The sequence below is a fragment of the Pelmatolapia mariae genome, linkage group LG22, assembly GCF_036321145.2.
Source record: "Pelmatolapia mariae isolate MD_Pm_ZW linkage group LG22, Pm_UMD_F_2, whole genome shotgun sequence".
Classification (NCBI taxonomy): Eukaryota; Metazoa; Chordata; class Actinopteri; order Cichliformes; family Cichlidae; genus Pelmatolapia; species Pelmatolapia mariae.
The window spans coordinates 29,191,830-29,215,702 of NC_086245.2; the positions used below are offsets into that span (position 1 = coordinate 29,191,830).

At 39.9% G+C, this 23,873-nt stretch overlaps 1 protein-coding gene across 2 annotated transcripts in view; it reads left to right on the top strand.

The window, feature by feature from the left end:
• The window catches only part of khdrbs3 (KH domain containing, RNA binding, signal transduction associated 3), a 134,360-nt gene that overhangs the window by 106,818 nt on the left and 3,669 nt on the right, over positions 1 to 23,873 (top strand). Inside the window, exons 7-10 of one of the 2 annotated variants that reach the window (XR_010573698.1) lie at positions 2,260 to 2,342; positions 17,884 to 17,936; positions 21,331 to 21,471; positions 23,668 to 23,722. Coding sequence is in view for 1 of the 2 variants with exons in the window: in XM_065471286.1 (XP_065327358.1) it covers positions 2,260 to 2,342; positions 17,884 to 17,936; positions 21,331 to 21,422 (228 nt within the window). In the remaining variant the exon portion in view is untranslated. Of the gene's footprint in view, positions 1 to 2,259; positions 2,343 to 17,883; positions 17,937 to 21,330; positions 22,527 to 23,667; positions 23,723 to 23,873 lie in introns of those variants that run through there. The other variant, XM_065471286.1, reaches the window with a different exon arrangement.

A 23,873-nucleotide genomic window follows, 5' to 3' on the forward strand; every position in this document is an offset into this window, starting at 1 on the left:
CCTTTTGAGAGCCTTGCTTTTGAAGTGGGTTCAAGAGGGTTCATATTGTAGAAAGTACAGTTATTGACTAAATTTAGCCTTCGCATTAGTGTGAAGAACTGTTGATGTTGCAAAAGTGTTTGTAACTGTAGAATTAGAAATGTCAGAAGGGACTTTAATTCCCTTAAAGCTGCCTCAAGACAAATAGAAAAGAATTCACAAAGACTGAAACCAACAATTTGTCCACGTGAACACCAGTAACATAGTACCTTTAAAATACTACAGTCATTCAAAGTGGTTTACAACATAAAATTAAAAAGGAAAAAAACAATAATAATAATAATAATAATATCAATAAAAATAAAAATAAAAATAACAAAAATAAAAACAACAATAATAGCAATTATAGTACAGCTCTCTGGTGGTTTCATTTCTGGGTTCCTGCTATGGGGAGCATAGTGGCTAAATGCATTATCAGCCTGTTTAGTTCCAGATCTGGGAACTACTGGGTAACCAGATGTTGCAGACTTTAGAGACCTACCAGGTTTGTATCCATCATATTTACACCCCAGTCCATTTAAAGATTTTAAAACAATCAGTTATACTTACTGGAAGCCAATGCAGGGAACTGACAACTGGAGTCATTTTTGTTACAATTCTAGCAGCAGCATTGTGAACTAACTGTAGCTGTCTAATAGTCTTTTAGGGAGGGCAATAAAAAGAGCATTGCAGTAGCCTTCCTTTATCAGAAATAAACGGAGAGAACCATCAACAAGGTTCAGGAGCTCAGAGCTCAGCTAAACTGTTGAAAGTAGTTTTGAGAAAACACTGAAGCTTGCTTTTCCTCTATTTACATTCAGTATCTTCCTGTTTGCCCGATTCAATTATGACAGGTGCAATATCGTCAAAGATCCTGAGTTTCAGAGTTAAACTGATCAGGCTGGTCATCCACAGACTAGCTGTGGCTGTCACTAATAACATACCAGCATTTTCATTTAAATATATGTTTTAGTTGTAGGTCTTGCTTTATTTCCTGGGGTGATCAGCCCACTGAAGAAAACACAAAAATTAATAAACATTAATAAAAGTAATACTAAGGCCACTTAGCGATCAGTAGATCTAGTGTATTACCATGAATGTGGGTGTTATGGGTTACCTGCTGTACCAAATCAAACAAAGCAAGGAGTTATTTTAGTTTGCTGTCAGGAGGACTGCCAATATGAAGATTGCAATTGCCAGTTATAGTCTGAAAAAGTCACCCAGTTGGATGACCAAGAAGTTTCCGCATACTCCTATCCAGCAGATTCCTAAAATCCAGCTGACGTAATTCACCACAGACTAAGAAAACAACTGCCTATCTCATACTTTACCCAGAGACAGGGAAGTCTTACTACATCTGAGTTGCCTTTGTTATATGTCACATGTAGTTCCTTCACTTTGCTTCTGAAGGATTAAACATAAAAGAGTCAATTCAAATGCTGTCATTTGGCAAATGCATGTTTCTAATCAGGAATTAAGTTTTTAATAATAACATGGATGTGATGAGCATTTTCTTCTGGTGCTGAATCTTACAGACATTCGTTTCAAGCATGCAAATAAGGGGCAGATGGAATTAGCCAAGAAGTGTGTGGGGGATGAGAGATGTGTCGCTAGGGGTCGACGCCTTTTGTGGAACATAAGTCCCATTTATCCCAAATTAGGACGGGTGCGGCACTGGTTCGCTTTGATGTTCCTCTTGGCGGGGGCCTGGGTAGAGTGCGGGGGTGGGAGGGGTGCAGATTGCTGGAGTATAAACAGATGTTCAAGGCTCATCCTTTGAGGTGGTGATGAAACATAGCCACAGCAAGTCTTTGCATCCCACTGTCAGTTAGTTGACACAGAGACAAGGGCAGGGCTGCAGTTGCTACTCTAATAGTCCTGCATATGTACTTCCAACAGCAGCAGATGAAGCTTTTTGACCTATATATGTGCTGAAAGCTTTGATGTATTGCATTGCAAAAAAGTTGTCTTTAGTAAGAGATAAGATTTAACGACACTCGCATGCTGTTGTTAACCCGCATCAGAAAGGTATCGAACTGCAAGTTAAACAAACAGCACAACACAGACGAATGTATTAATCATACTGTATGTTTTCTTAACCTCATCGCTCCACATTTCAGCAGGTGTGATGTTGAACAGCTTGTCATATCAACATCCTGTTAATGTCAAAATGTTTTCTGGATTTTTTTCTGTGTTGAGCTTCATCTAACTGGGTAAATTTTGTCTACTTTTTTGCTACAGGAATACGACGACGGCTACGGGACAGCTTATGATGACCAAGGATATGAATCGTATGACAACAATTACAGTAATCAAGGACAAAAGTAAGTTCAACTTTTTACCAAAAGAGTCACGAGTATTACACATTTATTCCACGGATTTAGGGGTAAATGTGCAATATACGACTGTTTTAATACATGAGGCACCAAGTACTTTATTGAGATAATGTATGATAATATATTATCACACTGCAATACACCATGGCTATCCTGTAAGCTGGAAGCAGTCCTCAGGAGCAGCGGTCCCAAACCCCCGGGCCTTGGACCGGTACAGGTCCGTGAGTTGTTTGGTGCCGCAAGAGTTGAGGCTCGGGTGTGAAATTTATGGTTTTCCCGTGTTATAGTTGTGTGTCTTATTTTGAAAGAAATATTTACGCGTTACCATAGCGACCAGAGAGCATTAAGGGACAGAAAGGAGGATGTTACTCTCAATGTTGTTGGCACATTTCAGGAGGACGCTGCTAATAAAGTTACACAATTACACAGTGGATTCGCGTTTATTATTATATTTACAAAATGCCACCATTTTTGTCTTGGTCGTATCATTTTATTTTTGTTGCATTTATCCGCGACACCTTAAAGGCCGGTCTGTGAAAATATTGTCTGACATTAAAGCGGTCCATGGCGCAAAAAAGGTTGGGGACCGCTGCTCAGGAGCATCTCCTAAATAAGAGACCCCAAGTTTAGAGCAGAATCGAGTTTGGCGTTAATGTTTGTTGTCATTGTTATAATAATAATAAACACAAAACTGAGAACATGAAACAGCCATGGGTTAAAAATGTAAACATAAAAGCAGAGCAGACCCTCTTTTCAGTCTAATTTTCAGTTAACCTGTCCGTCCACCCTGACCTCCCTTTGTGGACTTCATAGTGTTCTTTCTGCGTCGCCTCAGTTTGTCATTTGCTCCAGAGAAAACTGCTGTCACCCCCAGATGGTGCTGTCACAATGACTGGCTTGTAAAAATTGAGAATACAGTGTTAGAACTCATGTATTTATGCTAACAGTGGAACAAATGCTGCTGTTGGAGATGGTGGAAATCAAAGGCAGTAAATATTGGACTTTAGACATAAACAGATTTCTAAATACCCACAATCTCTCTTTTTCTGCTGGATGTATATTTAAGCAAAACAGTCGCAAAACTTTTTTGCCAAAAAACCCCAAAATCTAAACGAAACATTCCCCACCACTCAACAAACTGTGCCAAAAATCCAATTCATAACTAATATGACCCATCCAGGGTGAGTAATAGGAAACATTAACACAGCACAATGCAACAGCATTTTTCAAAATGACCATAAAGCTCAAACACCCCTTTTAAATGGCTACACCATGTCTTTTATGCAGCTGGAGTTCGTGCCAGGGCAGAAACTTGAAAATGACATTTATCTTAACAGCCTGAGTGAGTGCACTGAATTAAAAAGCAGTTAATATGCAACGAGTTTTATTTACATCTGTTGAAGGATTAAATGCAAGTTCTGATTGCGTTACACAAGGGCAGCGAGTTCGCTACTTTCTGGGCGTTTGGCCTTAAGTATGGAACAAGGATATGAGCTAACAATGAGATTTTGAAGTCTTGTGGGTTGAGAGCAGCTGGATTATGGTGTGCATGCTGTTAGGAGTCGTTTATGCTGTTCTGCCCTGTTTGAAACTCAGAAGAATGCTTGCTGCTAATGAAGCCTTTTGTGAAGTGTGAAATGTTTTCACTGACCTTTGAGTCGTCCTTTGCGATATTCTCAGAAAACACACAATGTCCCGCTTCAACTTAAAAAATACAATTAGGCAGGTGTTGAAGATTTAATATGTCTGGGCCTGGTTGTTAGTAAGAAACTAATCTTTGAATCTAAGAGCTTAAAATAAACCTCTCTCCACAGCCTCAGTGACGTAATCACAGTTTGCTCCGAGGAATTCATTCCGGCTCATTGTGATAAACATATTATCTATGCTTTAATCATCCTTAAAAAATATCAGGCGAAAGGTGCATTTCCCTCAATGTGTCACTGCGGAATAAACAGTCTTTGTGGCATGCTGCTCCATTTAACATAGGGTCCTGAACAGCTAAATGTAGAATATTGATTTTCTTACATCCAGGCAGCTATCACACTCTCCAAGCCACACAAGGTCAAAGGCTTTCACTTTGGTCTTCCACTGTATTTTATCAGCGCACAATGCACTACATTTATGTAGGCCTGCCTGTGCCACTTCAAAGAAAGAATGATTGTTGCCACATTTAGGGTGTCAAAAATTGGATTGAATTGGCGGCAGCTGGGGCAAAAAAGGAAATCAGTCAGAGAGAACAAAAACAGCATTATTCTGTCTCCTGGCTTTTGTGAGTAGGGTGGTCGATGTTTTCTTTTGTAGAGGTGTCAGGATGTATGTCACCTCGGCTTCATCCATCTTTTGTGCCATCGCTCTTTTTTTCTCTCTTTTTTCCTTCGTCTTTTCCTTTTTTTTTTGTTCTCACACACACTCTGTCTCCGGCTCACACCGACTGCCGTTCGGAGCTTGAAATGTTGGCGGTTGGGTGTACACATGCTTGCCGGGGGAAGCGCCAGTCCGCCTCAGGAGTCTGAGGCTATTTGTTTTAAAAGCAGCCGCGTGAATAATAGTGGGGGTGTTTTGGTGGCAGCACAGGAGGAAAAGAATGGAGTCCATCAAGTAGAGGCTGGAGGCTGGGCGGACTCTGAGATTTTCATGTCTGTTATCTGGAGGGAGACGAAGCAGCTAATAGGGCTCAGACACAGAAGCCTTTGCCTCCAGAGACAGCTGATGCACTTACTTCCTCTCTTATTTGTTTGTCCTGTGCCCTGGATGTGGATCACAAGTTACTGCAGGCTAACATTGTGCGTGTATGAAACAGAAGCCTCATGCAGGGCCTGGGATAAGTGGTCTTGGGCAGATCAAATTTTCATTGTTTGTCCATAAACACAGGATATAATTCTTAGCATGCCCTCTTTGTTTGTCCTTTGTTTACTCTGACAGGAAGTATATTTAGAACTTTGTTCATACCTTAAAAAAACCCCAGTAATCTATTTGTTACCTTTAATTGCCGCTTCTGCAATTAAAACTGCAACAGAACGCTGTCCCATAACTCCGTCGTCACATTTACAATCCTGTTTAGCTTTGTGATAGACAAAGGTGCATTATTTTCACCTTGAGGAAAGTCATAGCTGGTTCCAGCTGCAGCAGGGCCTTGTGGAGAGTGTGTGTGTGTGTGTGTGTGTGTGTGTGTGTGTGTGTGTGTGTGTGTGTGTGTGTGTGTGTGTGTGTGTGTGTGTGTGTGGACAAGAAGTCTCCTAACAATGTTTCTCACAGCCTAAGGAGCTCCCAGTCACCAATCTGAGCCCCGATTGCATGGCAGGATTTCAGCAGCCGGAGGATAACAAGCAGAACAATTTACAGTCTCTCTGTCATGGTATTACCCGATGGCCTTATGCTAGAAACAGGGCTGCCATTTGTGAACACATAAGGAAAGAAAGAGGAGGCTGCTGATTTTAAACTGATTGCGATGCAGCGTCAGATACCTTTATTAACTTGAACTGTTTTGTGCAGTGAATGCAATAAATGTTGCTGATCAGTTTTGTTCTTATAATATCTTATCCTATAAGACTTCATCTTACTTACACCTATTGATTCGGCCGAGTCGAAACGCATTACATTGATTTATACCACTATTATACACACAAAACAAAGAATTCATTCCTCTTTCTTCTTTTAGATTCTGAAAGAGCTTCCTCTCCTGTCAAACACTCACTGATTAAACCATTTTTCCTACTAAATTATAAGTTGTTTAAATATTTTTTGGGTCTTAAATTTCAACAGAATAAGAAATAATTTGCATTTGGGCATGTTTCCCTGCTTTCTAAAATTATGTAGATTAAGGATTCAAGGAGCTTTATTTGTCATTCGCATCACATGTTAACATGAGGTGGAACGAAATTATGTACACACGGTTCGGAGTGAAAAGAAACAAAAATAATGAAGAAACAGAATTTTTTTCTTAAAGTTGTAAATAAATAGTTGGTTTTTTGGTTTTGTTTTGGTTTTTGGTTTTTGAACAAACAGAAATGACAAGTAATAAGACAATACAATAAATAATACTATAACTAGAGTGCAACAACCTGAGTACCAGTGTGGAGTGTGGGTATAAATATAGCTGTAAATAAATATTTTAGCAGCAAAGGGCAAGATGACCAGCATTGATAAAGTGACAGTGTCAGTAGTGGTTAAGGTGCTACAATAACAGTTCTTGTCCATTTATGCACTGAGAAGTCTCACAGCTTCTGGAATGAAGCTGTTTCTCAGTCTGGTGGTTTTGCATTTAATGCTCCTCAGCCTCCTGCCTGAGGGGAGCGGGACAAAGAGTGTGTGTGCTGGGTGAGTGGGGTCCTTCATGATACAGGTGGCCCTCTTCCTGCATCTGGAGGTGTATATGTCTGTGACGGTTGGGAGGCTGCCTCCGACAACTCTCTGTGCAGCCCTCACCACCCTCTGTAGAGCTTTCCTCTCTGCCACAGTGCAGTTTCCGTGCCACACGTTGATGCCAGAGCACAGAACACTCTGCACAGCACATCTGTAGAAGGAGATGAGGATTGAGCTCTCCATTCCCGCACGCTTCAACCTCCTCAGGAAGTAGAGCCTCTGGTGAGCCTTCCTGATCAGGCTGGAAGTGTTGTTTTTCCAGGTGAGGTTGCTATCCAGGTACGTACCCAGGTACTTGTAGCTGGGTACTACTTCGACTGCAGATCCTCCAACGTGCAGGGGTGTGTGTGTGTGTGTGTGTGTCTTCCCCTCCTGAAGTCCACAATCATCTCCTTCGTCTTCTTCTCATTTAAGCAGAGATTGTTTTGCCTCCACCAGTCCTCCAAGTGTTCCACCTCCTTCCTGTAGCCGGTCTCATCATTGTTTGTGATGCAACCAACCACAGCTGTGTCGTCCGCAAACTTTACAATATGACAGCGTGGATGGTTGGGTGAGCAGTCATATCTTAGCAGTCATAAGCAGCGTGAACAGGAGGGGACTTAGCACACAGCCCTGAGGGGAGCCAGTGCTGAGGACTATGGAAGATGAGGAAACGTTGTGGATCCTCACAGACTGCGGTCTGTTGGTCAGGAAGTCCAGGACCCAGTTACAAAGCGAGGAGCTCAGTCCCAGAGTCAGTAATTTGTCAACAAGTGTCTGCGGGATAATTGTATTGAAAGCGGATGAGAAGTCCACGAAGAGCAAACGGACGTAGGAATTCTTCTGCTCCAGGTGGATGAGGGTGGTGTGAACCACAGAAGAGATTGCATCTTCTGTGGATCGATTCTTCCGGTAGGCGTACTGGTGTGGGTTTGAAGTGACACTGATGGTGGCTTTGATGTGGACCATAATCAGCCTCTCAAAGCATTTCGTGACGATCGGCGTGACGATTAAATGTTTACTTGAAAATTGCTAGTTGGAACCCTGCAGCTATGTAATAATCCACATTCTTCAAAGTGCCCTATACGCAGCCCCCGTATAATTTCAGAATCTTCTAATACATCCATCCATTCACATTCCTGTTTTCTTGCTAGCAGTTTTCTACTTTGCCTGATCCATTGCCACATTTCTCAGTGCATTACCACCACAAACTACCACTCAGTTCAATGTTTGATTAGCTAATGCTTTTTCACGGATATGCACAAACTGGAAACTTTTGAACATTATCATCAAACTGAACTTCAAAAAGAAGAATTAGTTGATTTAGTGATGCTAAAAGGTGTTTTATTTTAATATATATATTTGTAACTGATATTAAACCATGCATTTATATTTGCAAGTTTGTCTAAAGTTCCACTGAAGTGGAAAAAAGTAAGGCAGGAATGTCTTGTGGATTGTAATCTTTATTTCTGAGTGTTTTGATCTGGAAACGGTTGGCTAATATTTGAGGAATTACATTAAAAAAATCCCGATTTGAATTTCACAACAGCATAGATGGTAGTATAAGTTTAGCTTCCAGGGTAAAAAGTTTGTTAAAGCCGTAACTAAGCAGTTTTTATCAGATTAGTAAATTAAGATAGTGTTTCAAAATATCTTCTTATAAAAGTGTCCGGAGGTGTTTTATAAAGGCTTTAAAGTTACAAAACTCAAAAGTGGTTAAAAAACCACTTTGTCCCTTTACCTAAATCCAAGATGATAACAGGGATTTCCTTAAAAATATTGAGGTATGTATATTTATTCAGGAATATTTTTATATGTCCTCTAAAAATAACAAAAAAAAAAACAGCTACAGGAACTGTGAAATTGTTGGCATTAATACTTGAAAAATGACAAAAGTTTTTAATGGGTTTAATTTTTTAGTTTGCTGTGGTTATTTACCTAACTAACTGTTACAGGGCTCATCAACTATATGTTTCTGCTTCGGATTGTTCAAATAAAAAAATTCTGCACACAGTGGCTTTAACATTATGCTTAAATGCAGAATGCTGACACTTGCTTTACATCTCTGTGTGACATCGCCCCGCAGTGATAGAGATCTTAACATTCTGTGCCGTGTTTAACTTGCATAAAAGTGTTCTACCACACATTACTGTCTACAAAGGAAAAAAAAATGTAGCCACTGACAAATGAAACAAGACAACCTGTGTAACTGTACTGTACACTCTGTGTCATACAGAACAGCCAGAACTGAGTAATTTAGACATAATTAAATTTGAAAGGCAAATAAGGCGCTCGCAACCTTAAGACATAAGACTTGAGCTAAAAAGCTGTTTTTAGATGCCCTGAAGACATTTCACGACATTTACATCTTTCAGAAGCGAGCTGACGCCTGGGGGAACCTCACAAAACGCTACCTCAGCATGACAGCCGTGGCAGTCGGTCCGCAAGCTCCCAGATCACAGCCTCCTCTTACCGTGTTTATACAACACAGAGCACTGAGCTATCATCATTTTTTGGAGAGGCAGCTTCATCTCTGGAGAGTCATTGAAAACTGCAGCACTCTGCTACCAATCAAGCTGTACGGTCAAGGAGGCTGAAGGGGGGGAGTACTTGTGAGGAGAGGGTCTTTAATTTTATTAGTGGAGAGGAGGACACGTCTCTGCAGGGAAATGAGGAGGATGACAGCTGTGGCACAGTGCTGGCTGGACACTTGGAGAGGTCATGGTGAGGTGATTTCATGCAGCTCGGTTGTGATCAAAGTATTATTTCACATGCGGCACCTCGGAGACTTTCTCCTGCTGACACCTTGCACCTTCCCTTGCACCTTGCTTTAGTATGCTACATTGTAGGATGGATCCAGAAGCCGGTGGGCACAAGGATAGATCTGTGACAATGCTTTAAAGGGCAGACGCATCCCAGAGGAGCAACAGCAAGCCTTAGACAAGAGACGGGCGGGAACTGGAACACAGGAAAGTGGCTCATTTTTCTAAGTTTCACAGTACTACTTAAAAAAATAGCCCCAAAACAATCTACATCACCAACACGCACAGTGGATGGCGACCCTCCCCTACCCCCCACAATGTCCAAGATTTGATTAAAGACTTGAGCTGAGCATTTTCTCGTCAGTGCTGGGCAAATTTGAAAGTGAAAAACAAGGGACTGCGTGGTCAACTTGTTAATTACCTCATATACCTGCACTAAAGTGTACCCTGCTTTAGCGCCCTTCCAATAATACTAATTGGGACTCATCAGAAAAGTGTTTAGTGTCTGCATTGATTAAGCAAACTAAAACCTTTTTTTCTGTAGACTTTTATACAGCTTATCTTTCTCTGGCTTTTAGAAGGAATGCAGGTTGAATTAGGCATGGGCATTATAAATGGTAAATGGTCTGTATTTGTATAGCGCTTTACTAGTCCCTAAGGACCCTAAAGCGCTTTACACATCCAGTCATTCACACACTGGTGATGGTAAGCTACATTGTAGCCACAGCCACCCTGGGACGCACTGACAGAGGAGAGGCAGCCAGACACTGGCGCCACTGGGCCCTCTGACCACCACCAGTAGGCAACGGGTGAAGTGTCTTGCCCAAGGACACAACGACCGAGACTGTCCAAGCCGGGGCTCAAACCGGCAACCTTCCGATTACAAGGCGAACTGTCAACTCTTGAGCCACGATCACCCTAACAATGCACATAACACATAGGAAGGGATTGGGGTGGGTAACAAAAGTATACTTTTGTAATTATTGTTACTCTTTTTCTATTGTGGATATAATCCAGTGGCAAAAATGGCTAAAAAACAGATATCAGGGGTACACAAAGCAGCATTTCGTTTATCTGTTGTGTAACATCAGTTTTGTTGCCCTTTTATCTGGGATCAAGTTTCCTAAATGTGAAATGTGAGTTTGTGCTCATTTAAATGGTTTAAAGAAGCTAAAGGGTTTTAAAAAAGATGAGGTATTTATTAAATTGGGAATTTCTCTTTTTTCCTGCCAAAAGTGAGAACAAATGACCAACAAAAAATATTGGTACTGACCACGTTTTTAACATTTTTATCAACCCAGAATTTCACAAATCTTCCATAGTTATTGTGAACCATGAATGCCTGAACAGAAAATATTTGACCTCAGTAAATCGCATGATACGGTGGGGCTAGGTTTCACAGTGGGTTCACCCGAAACCTTGGCTGATTGTGACCCACACCCGTTTTTCACACCTAATGATAGAGGATCATTTGGGCGTCCTTGACCCTCTTGGGGACTCTCCCATAGGGTTTAAAATCTGGGACTCTCCACCAATTGCTCTTAGAACTGAACAAGCTTCTTGGATGAGAGGTGAAACGTCTTCAGGGAAACTTAAAGAAGTCCAGATGCTTTTCTTTCCGAGCTCCTTAGACTACGATGACCTGGAAGACTGAGAACCTTCACAGACAACAGAAAATAAGAGTAATCTGCTATTTATTGTTGAGTTACTTCAGCCTAGAACAGAGAGGTGGTCTGATCGACTAATGCAGAGACCGTTGTTGCCTTTCCTAGAGCCGCGCTGATAGCACAACTAAAACTGCTAGGAGGAAAAGTATTTTTAAAGGTCGTACATTTCCAGCTAAAGGGCGCTAACACAGCTCCGGACCATCTGCTGTCACTGGGCCATAATTGAGCATCTATGGCAACTGATGCCCAGAGTTTCTGTTCTGTGTTTGAATCAGGCATTAGTCCCACCCCACTGGAGAGAAAATTTGGCAGGTGTCTCATTATTTAACCTCATTATTCAGTGGTTTTACCATTTTAGTGGAATTTCTTTCCTGTACTTTTCCTGTAACACGGGAGAACCACAAGCTGACAACTCAAGCTTAGCAACTCATGCATTCGCAAAGGCCCCGAATGATATGCATGTCAGCAGCCACTTGGTCTCGCCTACAGTCTTTACAGTGTCTTTAACTGCATGGAGTGACTCAATGTGTTTGATCATTCAGCCTTCGTCATTGCTACTGCTTTGATGTCTGCGTGTTGTGTCAGAGGCCTCAGGCAGACAGTTAGTAAAACAGGAAAACTTGTGTTTTCTTTTTTTTTATTCTTAGTAGAGATTGGCTGCCTTAGCTGTCTGCTTCTGAAACGCCTGTGGTGGCGTCACAGATGCTGGGTACCTAATGCTTTTTTCAAGGTAGGCAGCTTGTCAAGATAAGTGACGGGTGCTGGTGTGGGAATTACACCTTCTGAGGGAAAGGAGGGTGGGATTTACAGTACTCTGTGTCTCAGGACCAAAACTCACATGTTGTAAATTTAATGCTCCATAAATAAGACAAAGTCTTTCACAGAGTCCAGATGCTCAGAATGCAACATTCAAAACATGTTGAATTTTAAAGAATACATGCCTGACTTGACTGGAGCAGTGTTTCCCTTGGAGGAGGATTTCTTATAGTTGCCAAAAAAAGAGGCAAGCTCGAAAGAAGACTTAGTTGGAAAGTCAAATCTTTCCCGTAGGCCATTTTGTCCCTCTTTGTGACTCTGCGGCAGGGAGTCAGCAGTGGAGATAGCTTTGCAATCAGTCACCACGCTGAGCAATCACCAGTGTATCCATAACGAAGGTTTTCATTTGAAATTATGTGAGCCTCATTTCATACAAAATGGTGGGGGGAAAAAAGGTTGTTCCACTTTCTTTTTGCCCGTCTTATTTTCATTGTCGTGTTGTCTGTGGAAATCACTCAGCCGGTATAATCAGCGCATTCAGCGTGGGACATTTTTCATCAGCGTTTTACTTTTCAGCCTTGTGCCAAGAATGAATGAAAAACATGATTACACGGGGAGCATCAAGGAAGCACTTTTTGCTTTAGGAGTCCCAGTCATGATCAGTTAAAGTGTGCAATATGCAGGAACTAGGCTAACGGTAGAAAGGCAGCCTCTCTCCACATCAGACCGCTGCGTATTATCTGTACAGCCCCTTGTAATGTCCTACTAGATTTCCTCAAATTTATCACAGCGGACTGGAAGACTAATGGCGATGGAAGAAAACAAAGTCCACAAGGGACGTGTACTACATCATTCAGATTTAACACTGCCATCTGTTTCGTAGTGCCCAGGAACATCAGTGCTTAAGATGAAGCATTTACAGAGATGACAGATGTGAAGAGGAGAGGAAGGGTCTTTACCAGTGGAAATGCAGGCCTAGATTCAGATGCCTGATCAATGAGACACAAAGAGACACACTTATCTAATAGGTGTTGTTTTTGCCTCTCAGGGTTCATGCTTGTGCCTCAGACAGATGGGCTCTTTCTTTCCTGCTTTTCAGGGCAGTGAAGTTTGGGGACACACAGAGCAGCAGACGCCTTCTGCTAATGAATGTCAAATCAAAAGCTGTCCTATTAAGAAAGTCAAAGCACTTTTACACCTATGACAGGGTGATATCTCGACTGAGATCCACCCCAGGTACTTCATCTCATGCTTGTGTTAATGCCTCCAGCTGTGTGCGTCTGATGCATCAGCGATGGTAAATTTATATTGTGTAGATATATCAATGTATAAAGTACATTGAACTAAATTGTATTCTGTGAAAGATGTGAAAGCTACATATATCAATACAATAGAATAAAAAGGAGTCTGTATAATCTATAACTTTGTTTAGTATTCGCTGCATTTAACAGGCAAGTGCATAGAGGTGGTGAAGGAGTCGATAGCAGTTAGGGCTCTGCCATATCATATCATCTGCAGTAATACCAGTACAATAACGGAACAATTAAAAATGTCATATAGCTGTTAAATTTGCAGTATGTAAATGTACCTAAAAAGGAGCAACTTTAACAGCCTCCAGTAAAGTAAAGTAGAAAATATGCAAGAAAACTAAAGGTAGAAACAACAAACCCGTTTCAGCACTTGAGGCAAACATAGGTAAAAAAGAAACGAGCATCATAAGCTCCAGTCGCTAACTGTACTCCATATGATGGATTGAATGGTGGATAATAATTCTTGATTCAGTTACATTGTGGAAAAGAAGAGCTTAAAGCAGCTGGTGAAAAACCTTAACCTAAGACTAAACATCGTAGGTAGAAAATATCTATCACTTTTTTCATGTGACACCATTGTGCATGCTCCTGATGAGTTTGTTATAGTTGTTTTAATAGAGTCACACTCTATTGAATACTACTGACTGCAGAGAACCAGGATAGAGAACGCCACTCATTTACCTACACTTATAAATTCCAGTATTGTCTTTTCTATTATCACACATTTTTATGAGATATTGCAATATAATTTTGAGGATATATCACCGAACTTTAGTTACAGGACAAAAGCATATAAAGCAAACAAATGTTTATGGACAAAGCAGAGAAGAGTGGGCCAGAGCGTGTGACTGGACATGTGCAGAACTGGCTGTGCAGAGCAGCAGGGTAACCATAACTGACCTCAGCAGAGAGTGCAGAGTGTCGAGGACTCATCTAAGCAAATAAAGAGAGAAATGTGGAGCGGAGTAGCTAAATCAGATGGGTTTCAGGCCTGAGGAGCAGAGCTGGAGGGCTGAGCAGTGTTGACGATGGATGGAGTGAGGCTGCAGGTCCGGTGGCAGAGGTGGACAAGAGATGAACTTTAACTGCTCTATTTTTACAACATTTAATTTATTAAAACGTGCTTCTCAGTTTGTTGTAATTTTGAAATGTTGACAATAAGCAGTTTAGTCTGTTTCAGATATGGGAGCTCTGTTTTTATTTTTCATTCTAGCAATTCTGTTATCCAAAATTTGTTTTTAACCTTCAGATAATTTTCTTCCTCTATAATTATTAAATTATTTCGATATGTTAGGTTTTGTGTCTGAATTCTAAGATGTTTTACAATTTGCAGTAAAATCATCGAAATCATCTGTAAAAAATACTAAAAACACTCATAATTTTAAATACTAATGCCAGATATTTTCGTTGCATAGGGCAGCCAGTAAGAACAAAGATGACTTAAAGAATAGAGTGCTTAAATTGCTTGCTTTAGATGAGGTGGATGAAATGAGTGGCAAAAAGGCCCAATGAGGGCTATTTAGTTTAATGATTCAAACCAAGATTCTCTGATAGAGTACACATTTTTTAAACATGGGCCTTAGAAATGAGCGTAATCGGTCCAGTTTAATGAAAAATGTTTTATGCGCTGCAGGGCATCAGAGGAGTGTTTGGCTTCATAAAGGAGAATTGTTTTTTTTTTGTTTTTGTTTTTTTATCTTTGACCTTCACGATGCATTTTAGGACTCTGGCCAATATAACTGAGGAGAGACAGTAACTAAGGAGAGAAGTTGTGTAGCAATATCGACAAAATGTCACCTCAGAAATTAGAGGCGCCTAACAGCTCCTGTTGTACTGCTCTCCTTTGTGCACAGAGCAGCTCTGCACTGGCAGCTTCCAGCGAAGCAGGTCCTTTTATAGATGCTTTCCACTATTAGCTACAAAGAGACTTGAAGAGTTAAATGGAAAAGGGTGTATATATATATATACACATATATATCTTAGGTCACATAATTTTGTTTAGTTTCAGTTGTGTTATGTGGCATCTTGCTTTTTGTAATTTTTTTTATTGCTTAATGTGACCTGGCTATACATGGAGGCGCAAAATAACCCAATATTTTACATCCTAAACAATAAGTCTGCAAGCACCAGGGAATTGTGACAAATTGATTTTCTCTAAGTCATAAAATGATGTATATTTTGATAGCAGCCTCTCTGGAACACATTTTAGCATAGAGTAAAATCTAATTACTGGGTTGCCTGTCAAGTCTTGTCTCAGGATACACAGCATGACAAGCCCAAAAAAAAATGCATTCAGTTGTCTCCGCATCTTCTCCCTCTTGGTAGATATTCCCGTGACTTGACATCCATGGCGGATGTGTGGATGTGTGGTGGCGCCTCAGCCACGAGGGCTAGCTGCAAACCCTGGCGGCTGGCCTCGCTTCTCAGAGGAAGACAACATTGGTGCTGGGGAACTGCCTTGTTTGCCTCTGCTGGCTTAGCATTGTTTATAGCTGAATAATGAAGTGTTTAAAATTTATGCTAAGCCTTACTTAAGGCACAACTCTCTTTAGGGAGCTGTCTCATGTCTCGTTGAGTCACTTCAGTGCTCTTAAAATGATGCTTTTCTGCATCCTCATGCAGGACAGTCATTTTGTTGATCTGAGAAAAATTACTGCAGAAAACATTTAAAGGGCCAATCATATTGGATATTTTACTACTGTTACTAGTTGACTGGGCATTGTTGCAACACTCCTTTGCTAGGAGGCACTATAAATTCTAGTTGGTTAACTAATCCAGCACATGGCTGCCCTCATCTCCCTCTGTGACAGAAAGTTGTATAGATGTAGGAATCCACTAATAAACAAAGGATAAAAAAATGTAGTCATCTTATGTTAGGATGTAATGGAAAAGTAAAAAATGAATTTTGGATAATGTGTCATTGTTATACTAAAATAAAAAAGTATAAAAAACAAATCATTCATAACCAGTCATAGGCTACATTTTTAGATAGGCCACACAGTTATTAGTTACGTACATAGACCAGTCTGCAGCTCGTCACCTCATCAGTTGAAACCCATCTGATTCTGCTGCCCTACTCCAGATTTCACCCTTCACTTATTCAGATCAAAGTACCTTGAGGTGACTGTTGTTGTGATTTGAATTGAATTGATTAATTTTCCAAACCAGATAATCTCATTTTGCAGTGAAAAAAATGACTAAAGTTATTTTTTTTACTTTGATTTGATTGCTTTTAAGTGTCAATGCTTATATTATTATTTTTTAAAATCCAAAACACTGTAAAGTTCACTCTCATGTATAAACCCATTGTAGGAAAAGTTGCAAAATAAGGGACTGTGGGGTTTATTTGAACAGTTCTATAATTTTGTAAATGCTAAACATGTTAAAATGACCCCTTAAATGATGTTAGTGGTCTGTTAAGGACCTGGTCATCCTGGGTGACATCACTGTGGCTTTTGCATACAGTCCAAGTGTGCTGCTAGTACATGCAGTTTCATGCTAACTGTATAACTTGCTAGCATCATTTAAATGACAACATTTAGCAAAGATTTAGCATCCAGCAGCGCATAAACTTAATCCCTCTCTAAAGTGCATGGAGATAACGTTTCATTTTCTACAAACTGGAATCCATGAAAGATGCTTTATATAATCACAAAAATCATTTAGTTTGAATTTCTCATACGAGGCTATTTGTTATTTTAGGAAAGAACAACTTATTAATTAGAGCAACACAAAGGGTTGTATCTTCATTTTTATTCAAAGATTTATTCAGTTAATATTTAACTTTGTGCTTTTGTTAAGTAGATAGAGCGCAGTGAAAGCAGACTAAATTTCAGGAACCTGACATTCTTGAATTCTGCCAACTTTGGTGTAATTTGATATTGGATCGGACTGATTCAACCTCCTGGACCGTGGCTTTTTTAGTTAATGCCACAAAAAGCTTCCCCAGTACAGTAACAAGAGTAAAATGAGAATTTGTTACTTCCACTCTGGTGTGTCATTACTGTCACCTCTTTGCCCTCACCAGTCAGACAGTGTTGATGTGGTGTGTTGGTGCTTTGGCTGGTGCTTTCAGCTCTCTAATCTGGAGAGCAGAGAGGTGCTGCTGTCGCTGACAGACTGAGTGACAGGCAGGCGGAGAGGACCCAGCTGTGATGGCTGGTGTCGGCTCAGTGGCAGCCTTATGATGAATTGCCTCTCTTGAATGATAGCGCTGTTACTGAATGATACTGACGCAGGATTGTTCTGTCAGCATCTCACTGGCAGCCGCAAATAAAGAAATAAATAAATAAACAAGAAATAAACCGCCATGCAACTTGCCTCCCCATCTTTTTATTTTTCATTAAAGTTGCCACCTCTCATAGATCTCCATATGCAGTGATATGAAACTGGAAGCTTGTGGAGAAAATTGCTTTGCAGAACCGCAAATGTGGTCCAACTTTTGAGTGATTGAAAGCTGCCTCTTGTTTGCTCTTTGTTTTTGTTTTTTACTTTCATTTCCAACCGAGTACATGTATGTAAAAAAACAAAAACCTTTACTCTCGCTGCTCGAATTGGACATGATTGCACTCCGATGAACGTGACTTTGATGTCCTACACTTGTGGGAAAAATAAGCTGCTCTCTGTTTCTTTGCTGATAATTGTATTGTTTTCCTCATACTGACATTCACCTTTGTTTTCTGTGTTTTTACAGCTCAGATGACTACTACGAATACGGACACAGTGGGGAATCATATGATTCATACGGTGAGTTACAGACCTCTTTTTTGTATTTTTACTCTCTTCATAATATTTTTTGTTTCATTTGTCAGAACAATGTCAATTTCCTTTACCTGACTCTGTCCTGCTGGCTTCAGCTCAGTTGCCACACCACCCCGAAAATCCTGTGCCCTAAAGATGAGAAAACTTTGAATTGTAAAGTGTATTGAATTCTAATAAATCAGACCTTCCAGACTTCATTTGGAGAATTAGGCGATGACAAAGGACCAAACAGCACTAAATGTAATTTTTAATGTTATGTTCTTCTCTTACAGGAAATATTACACAAATTTTACATTTTTAGCCTCTAGAACTAACCAAAAATGCTCCAAGAGTGATTCCCGTACTTCTGAAGAGAAAATGTATCAAAAGCAGACAGTGTAAGAAGATCCTATTAGAATTGCAAAGCCAACTGCTGTCATAAAAATACACAGAACCATCATTAATACCCACCAACTTCTCAAAAAGCTTTTTTTTTCCAGTTTAAAGCTGTTGAGAATATAATATATATATATATATATATATATATATGCAAATTAAAGTCATAATAAAACACTAGCTAGCACCATATGTTAAGAAGCATCAGTTAATATGTAACGGTGCAATAATAAATATTCATAACATTTTGAAACTCAGAAAAAGTATTATTTATGCAGGTAACATTATCAGTGAATTCAAAAATCTGTTTTGGTTTTTTTTAGATTGAGCAAAGAGGACAAAAGACTTTGTAACAATAAAAAATACAGCAAAGACAAAACAGGTATTGATACAATTATTATAGACATTTTTAACATTAGATTGTAGTTTAAAAATGTTGTACCTATAAGAATCAGAAAGTCTTCAGTTAAAATAGTTCATAATAGCATTACAGAGTCCCAGTTATTGGGAGATCCTTAACAACAAGCATTACCAGGGTCACTTTTTACTAAAATCATTGTTTTCTACAAATCTGCTCCAGTGAACAGGATCTTCTATCACTCTCACTCAAACACATTTGAGCATATATGGCTATATGAATCATATGTCACCAAGGTTATTATAGTTACCTAAAACTGCTTAAAGCTAAAATGAGGTGATAAAATATTTTTTCATTAACTGAAGCCAAAAAAGAGAATATTATGGAAAACTGACAAGATTTTGTGAACTTGCAAAACTATCCAGCCGTCCTCTTCCGCTTGTCCTAATCAGAGTCATCTACCAGAGGGCAAGAGGCGGGATGCACCTCGGTGAGGTTCCCAATCTGATGCAAACAAAACTAATGAGAAAACAAAAAAACTGTACCTGTCCGCACCACCTTTAACTACACCTATAAAACATCAGCTACTGTTAGCATACAGTGCCATGCGAGTTGTTAGTTTAGGAGATAACACTGGATTTGGAGTACTTAAATGTTCAACAACAGTAACTTTAACTGCAGTGCAAAGAAGGGAGCTGACCTGGGAACGGATTGTGTTTATACACACATGTTTTACAGCTCTGAAAAGAGGGAAATGACAGATGCTGCACTGGCAGATTACTTGCTACTGTGCTGGCATTATGAAGAAAGCAGATTAAATGAAATCCTGTTATATATTACATTGTGTTTCATGGAAGAAATGTATTTGAGAAAGTCAACATGGCTTGTTTAGATTGTGTTGTGTGCTGGCATGAAGTAGAGATGCAAACAAATGCAAGAAAATCAAAAATAAGACACTAGTTTAGGCGTTGGGGAATAAATATATTCATTTAAAAATTCTGGATAAAAAATGTGGCTTATGGAAGAGTGATGGGTGGATCCAGCAGCTTCTTAGCAGGCTAAAATTCAGTATACAAAGATTCTTCCATGACCTCGATGGGATCATACAGTATTTATCTTTGATCCCTGCACTTCCATCTGCCCAGCCACTGAAGTTTCACCAACATTTCTAATTAACTGAAGTATGTGTGATGTTTGTGCCACAGTAACATCTGTCTCTGCAGTCACCTCAGCAGAACTTGAAAATGTCCCTCTCGGCTTTACAGGCAGTTTATCGCGTCTGGAAAGAGCCGCCAATAACTCCGACCGCAGCAAAGTTCAGACAAATCTCAGATAATGTTCAGCAATCCTGTGTCAGCTTTTGACAAGATACAGTGAGAAATGGGCCAAGGTCACGTCTCCTGCAAAGTACATTTCAGTTAAACCAGGGCTAATACATGCTACTGTACTGTAAAGGTCGATCCTTCTTTTATTATGTATGTGCGGCCTTTGTGTGTACCTGTAAATACACAAGTCTGGTTGTCCTGGGTTTAATGTCAGTCTGTAAATTCCTCACAGTCTGGGTGAAAAGATGAAAACACTATGTTGATACCAAGGTGTGTCTGCTTTAATTTAGCTTCTCTTGAAAGCTTCTAAAAGAGTATTCACTGTGCACTTTACCAAGGCCAGTCAAACAGTTTTTTAGTGACTGACTGCAAACACACGATCAACTTTTTAATTACTGAAATGTATAATTTATATGTGTTGTAGAGATTCACCTTATGTTGCATATTTTTTGTTTTTTAAAGCAGAATAAGACTTTGCTGGGAGTTTGTGACTTCTTAATTAGGCAAAGCAAATGCATCGTAAACTCATATCTTTTCGTTTTTGGCAATAAGTCAAAGTTTTTTAAAACTTTCCCAACTTTTCTGACCACACAAGTGGAAGAACTAAGCACCTCCTGCTCATTAGAGTGTTTCCTAGCATCGTATGAAGCTGAAAAACGGGGGGGGAGTGCTGCGGCACACTGAAAAGAGGACGACAGTTCAAAGGAAACAGATAAACAGAGTTGATGTGCATCCATGTTCTCAAAACACAAGGTTACCTTGGTGTGTTTCTTCAAAGTGACTGTCAGTGGAGGGGTGACAGGTTTAATTAAGGGGTATTGGCTATGTGCTGCCAACAGTGAGCCTTTACACAGAAGGAAAAAAATCCCTTTGTGAGCCTCAGCTCTAGGGAAGTCTCAGTGCTGGCTGAAGATCAGACAAAGGGTGCCATCGATACTGGCACTTTCACATTGACAGTACCAGCGGGTGAACTGGGCTGATTTGGGCTAATGGTAATTGTGACCTTTTTTGCTAGGAGCCACTAAACGGGCTCTTTTCAAGTAGCTATTTGATCCTCTCATTCAATTATCTGTGATGAATACTTCCAGGTGAAAGTCAAGCTTCTTGGTGCGAGTCGCTGTTTGCGCTCGCAGCATGAAAGTGCTTTTTGTTTTCACCAGCAGCATCAATACCAGACACCCAGAGCACGGCTAACTTTGTGCTGTAATAATTTCATGGAAGGGAGCATATTTACAGTATTTGCATAGAGCTTGAAATTGATTTAAGTGCGACGCCTCTGTAATCACTCCACATCTGTTTCTTTCCTTTTCTTCTTAATCAGGTCAGGAAGAGTGGGCAAACAATCGCGGCAAGGCTCCGTCAGCACGAACAACCAAGGGAGTGTACAGAGATCAGCCATACTCAAGATATTGAACTGTTTATACAACCCGCACCTGAGTCCTCATGGCTGTTTCAACCCCAAGTAATGGATTTTTTATGGACGCTCCCACCTTTTTAGAATTGAAAACATAAACCGCAAAAAAATAATCCAAACCAAACGGTGACCATAGCGAGACACTGAATAAGACAAAAACGTGGAATCCCCCTGATTCTAAAAAGATACTCCCACTGGATAAAAAGTGTGAAGCAATTTAGGTAATCTATCCTTTCCCCCTAGGAGAAATCGACTGGACAATAAGATTAAGAAAAAAGCTTCATAGTACATTAAGTTTCTCTCTCAGCTATGTGATTGTGAAGAATGACATTGTATCAAGCTATTTAACTTGGTAATGATTAGCAAGCCACTGTAAGGTGTTCGATACAATGTTTCTACACAGCTGCCAGTGCAACTTAATTTATCACCCTCTATTCTTTAGACCTTCAACTGCGTGGTTGATCTCTTAAAAATGTAGTAGCTTAGTTCTAGGAAAGTGCAGTTCTGTAGATATTTTCTCTGAGGGGTAATCGGTGAAATTGTGTCCCTTGTAAATGATTTACAAACTGAAAAAAAGACAAAAAAACATCCTGTATACATATTGTATTGCTGTTTCCTCCTCTTTTTTTGTAAAATAATAGTTAATAGGTGTTAAAGGGCTTATAAAAGCATGGTGTGTAACTGTGGATATTGTCAGCTGTTTTATTCTGAAAAGCCTGTGTAGTTGTGTTCATTGATTATGCCCCCCAAACATCCACTTAAGTACATCTATAAATAGCTGCGCATACTCTATGTACACTGCACAACCAGAGCTGCAAAACAGTCCAGGAGCTTTTTAATGTTTGTGGATTTTTTATTTTTATTTTTATTTTTTAGACGATCTAAGTAAGTCATTTTGGTGTCATTTTTTTTTTTTTACTTTTTAACAATATACTTCTCTGACTGTGTAGGCATAACAATGAGTTTTAAGATGCTCGGTCACATGCTGGTGAATTGGCAGTCATTTCCATCTAGAGATTTGTTCACTATATTGATTTTAAGCTTATGTAAGCCCTTTAATATTTTCCTCTTTGTTGATGCTAAATAAACATTTTGAAAGAAAACACTTGTGTCAAAGAGAATAATTATGAACTCATTAAAAAGCGTTATAATTTAAACTAAAAAAAACAAACAAACAGCAACACGCGTGCCATATTTACAACCACACACAAGCTTTTTAATGTAGTAAGCTGCAGTGATTATCACCGTAAAGTCAAATATCGGCATAGGCAAGATGAACTTCCCAAAAAATACATACAAATAGTGGATACAGCTGTTTGTGACCTAGCAGATGACCTTGGTGATCGGATAACAACAGTTTCCTATTTGTATTCGAACTCCGTGCACTGCTTTTCGTAGGAAATATCTCCGACTGAGATTTAGGGGATTTAGCGATAACGGCATCGGCGCTCTTGAAAATCTATCCGCTCTGTTTGCTCACATAATTCGCTGGGAAGCAAGCGCTGATCGCGTCAAGCATCATCAGTAAACACACATTAACTTTCTGGGTGTTTACCCTTACAGAAATGGCTCATAGGACCACGTCAAACTGAAAAAGAAAGAAAGACTCCTTGACCTCCCACAGGGGTCAGGTGTGTGGTTAAGGTGGTGAGGTGGAGGGTGTTGCTGGGGGAGGGGGGGTTCTCTCTCTCTTTCCCTCTCTCTTCTTGTTTTGCTCTTTCTGTTCTCCTCTGGTCATGTGACCCCTTTCCCAGTCATATAAAGAGCCTGCCTCTGCCCCGTCCATTAAAGAGACTCTAAATGACCCCCAGCTGACCTCCGCAGAGAGAGGGATGGCAGTAGCTGTTTAAAAAGACCTCCGTTCCACAAGGTAAACAAACTGACCCAGTTTAACCTCTCCCCTAATGTAGCTGCTCATAAACCCTCTCTAAACTTCAGTGTAATATGTTTTACTGTCTCTGTTGAGTGCGTAATCCAGCTGCAAAGCTGGGAATAATTAGATGTATGTAACCAAAAAAAAGAAAAAAAAACCTGTAAAAAAGTATGATAAATAGCAGGAATATTTCAACTAACTGTGTAGTGAAATAACTTTATCATAAGACTTTGATAAAAATATGTCCTCTGTTACAATAATTGAACCATAAAATATTATGTGTCTTTGCATTTCTTTTCATGTTATTTGTTGTTACCTGTGTTTATGACGTAAACTTGAATAGTCACACTGGTTTATACATTTCCTTCTAGGTCGAAGTACTGGCTGCACAGGGGCGTCCATCCATTTATTCCACTGGTCCTGAAGGTATGTTGTTTGCTGCATCATGCGTATGCTGTCAGTGATGATATTGTTCATCTAAACTTGTTGTGTGCTATGTTCAAAGTTGGATCTGGTGGTGGTGATTCTTGAAAGCGTTGAAAGAGAACAGGCAACAATGTAACAGGTAGTATAGATG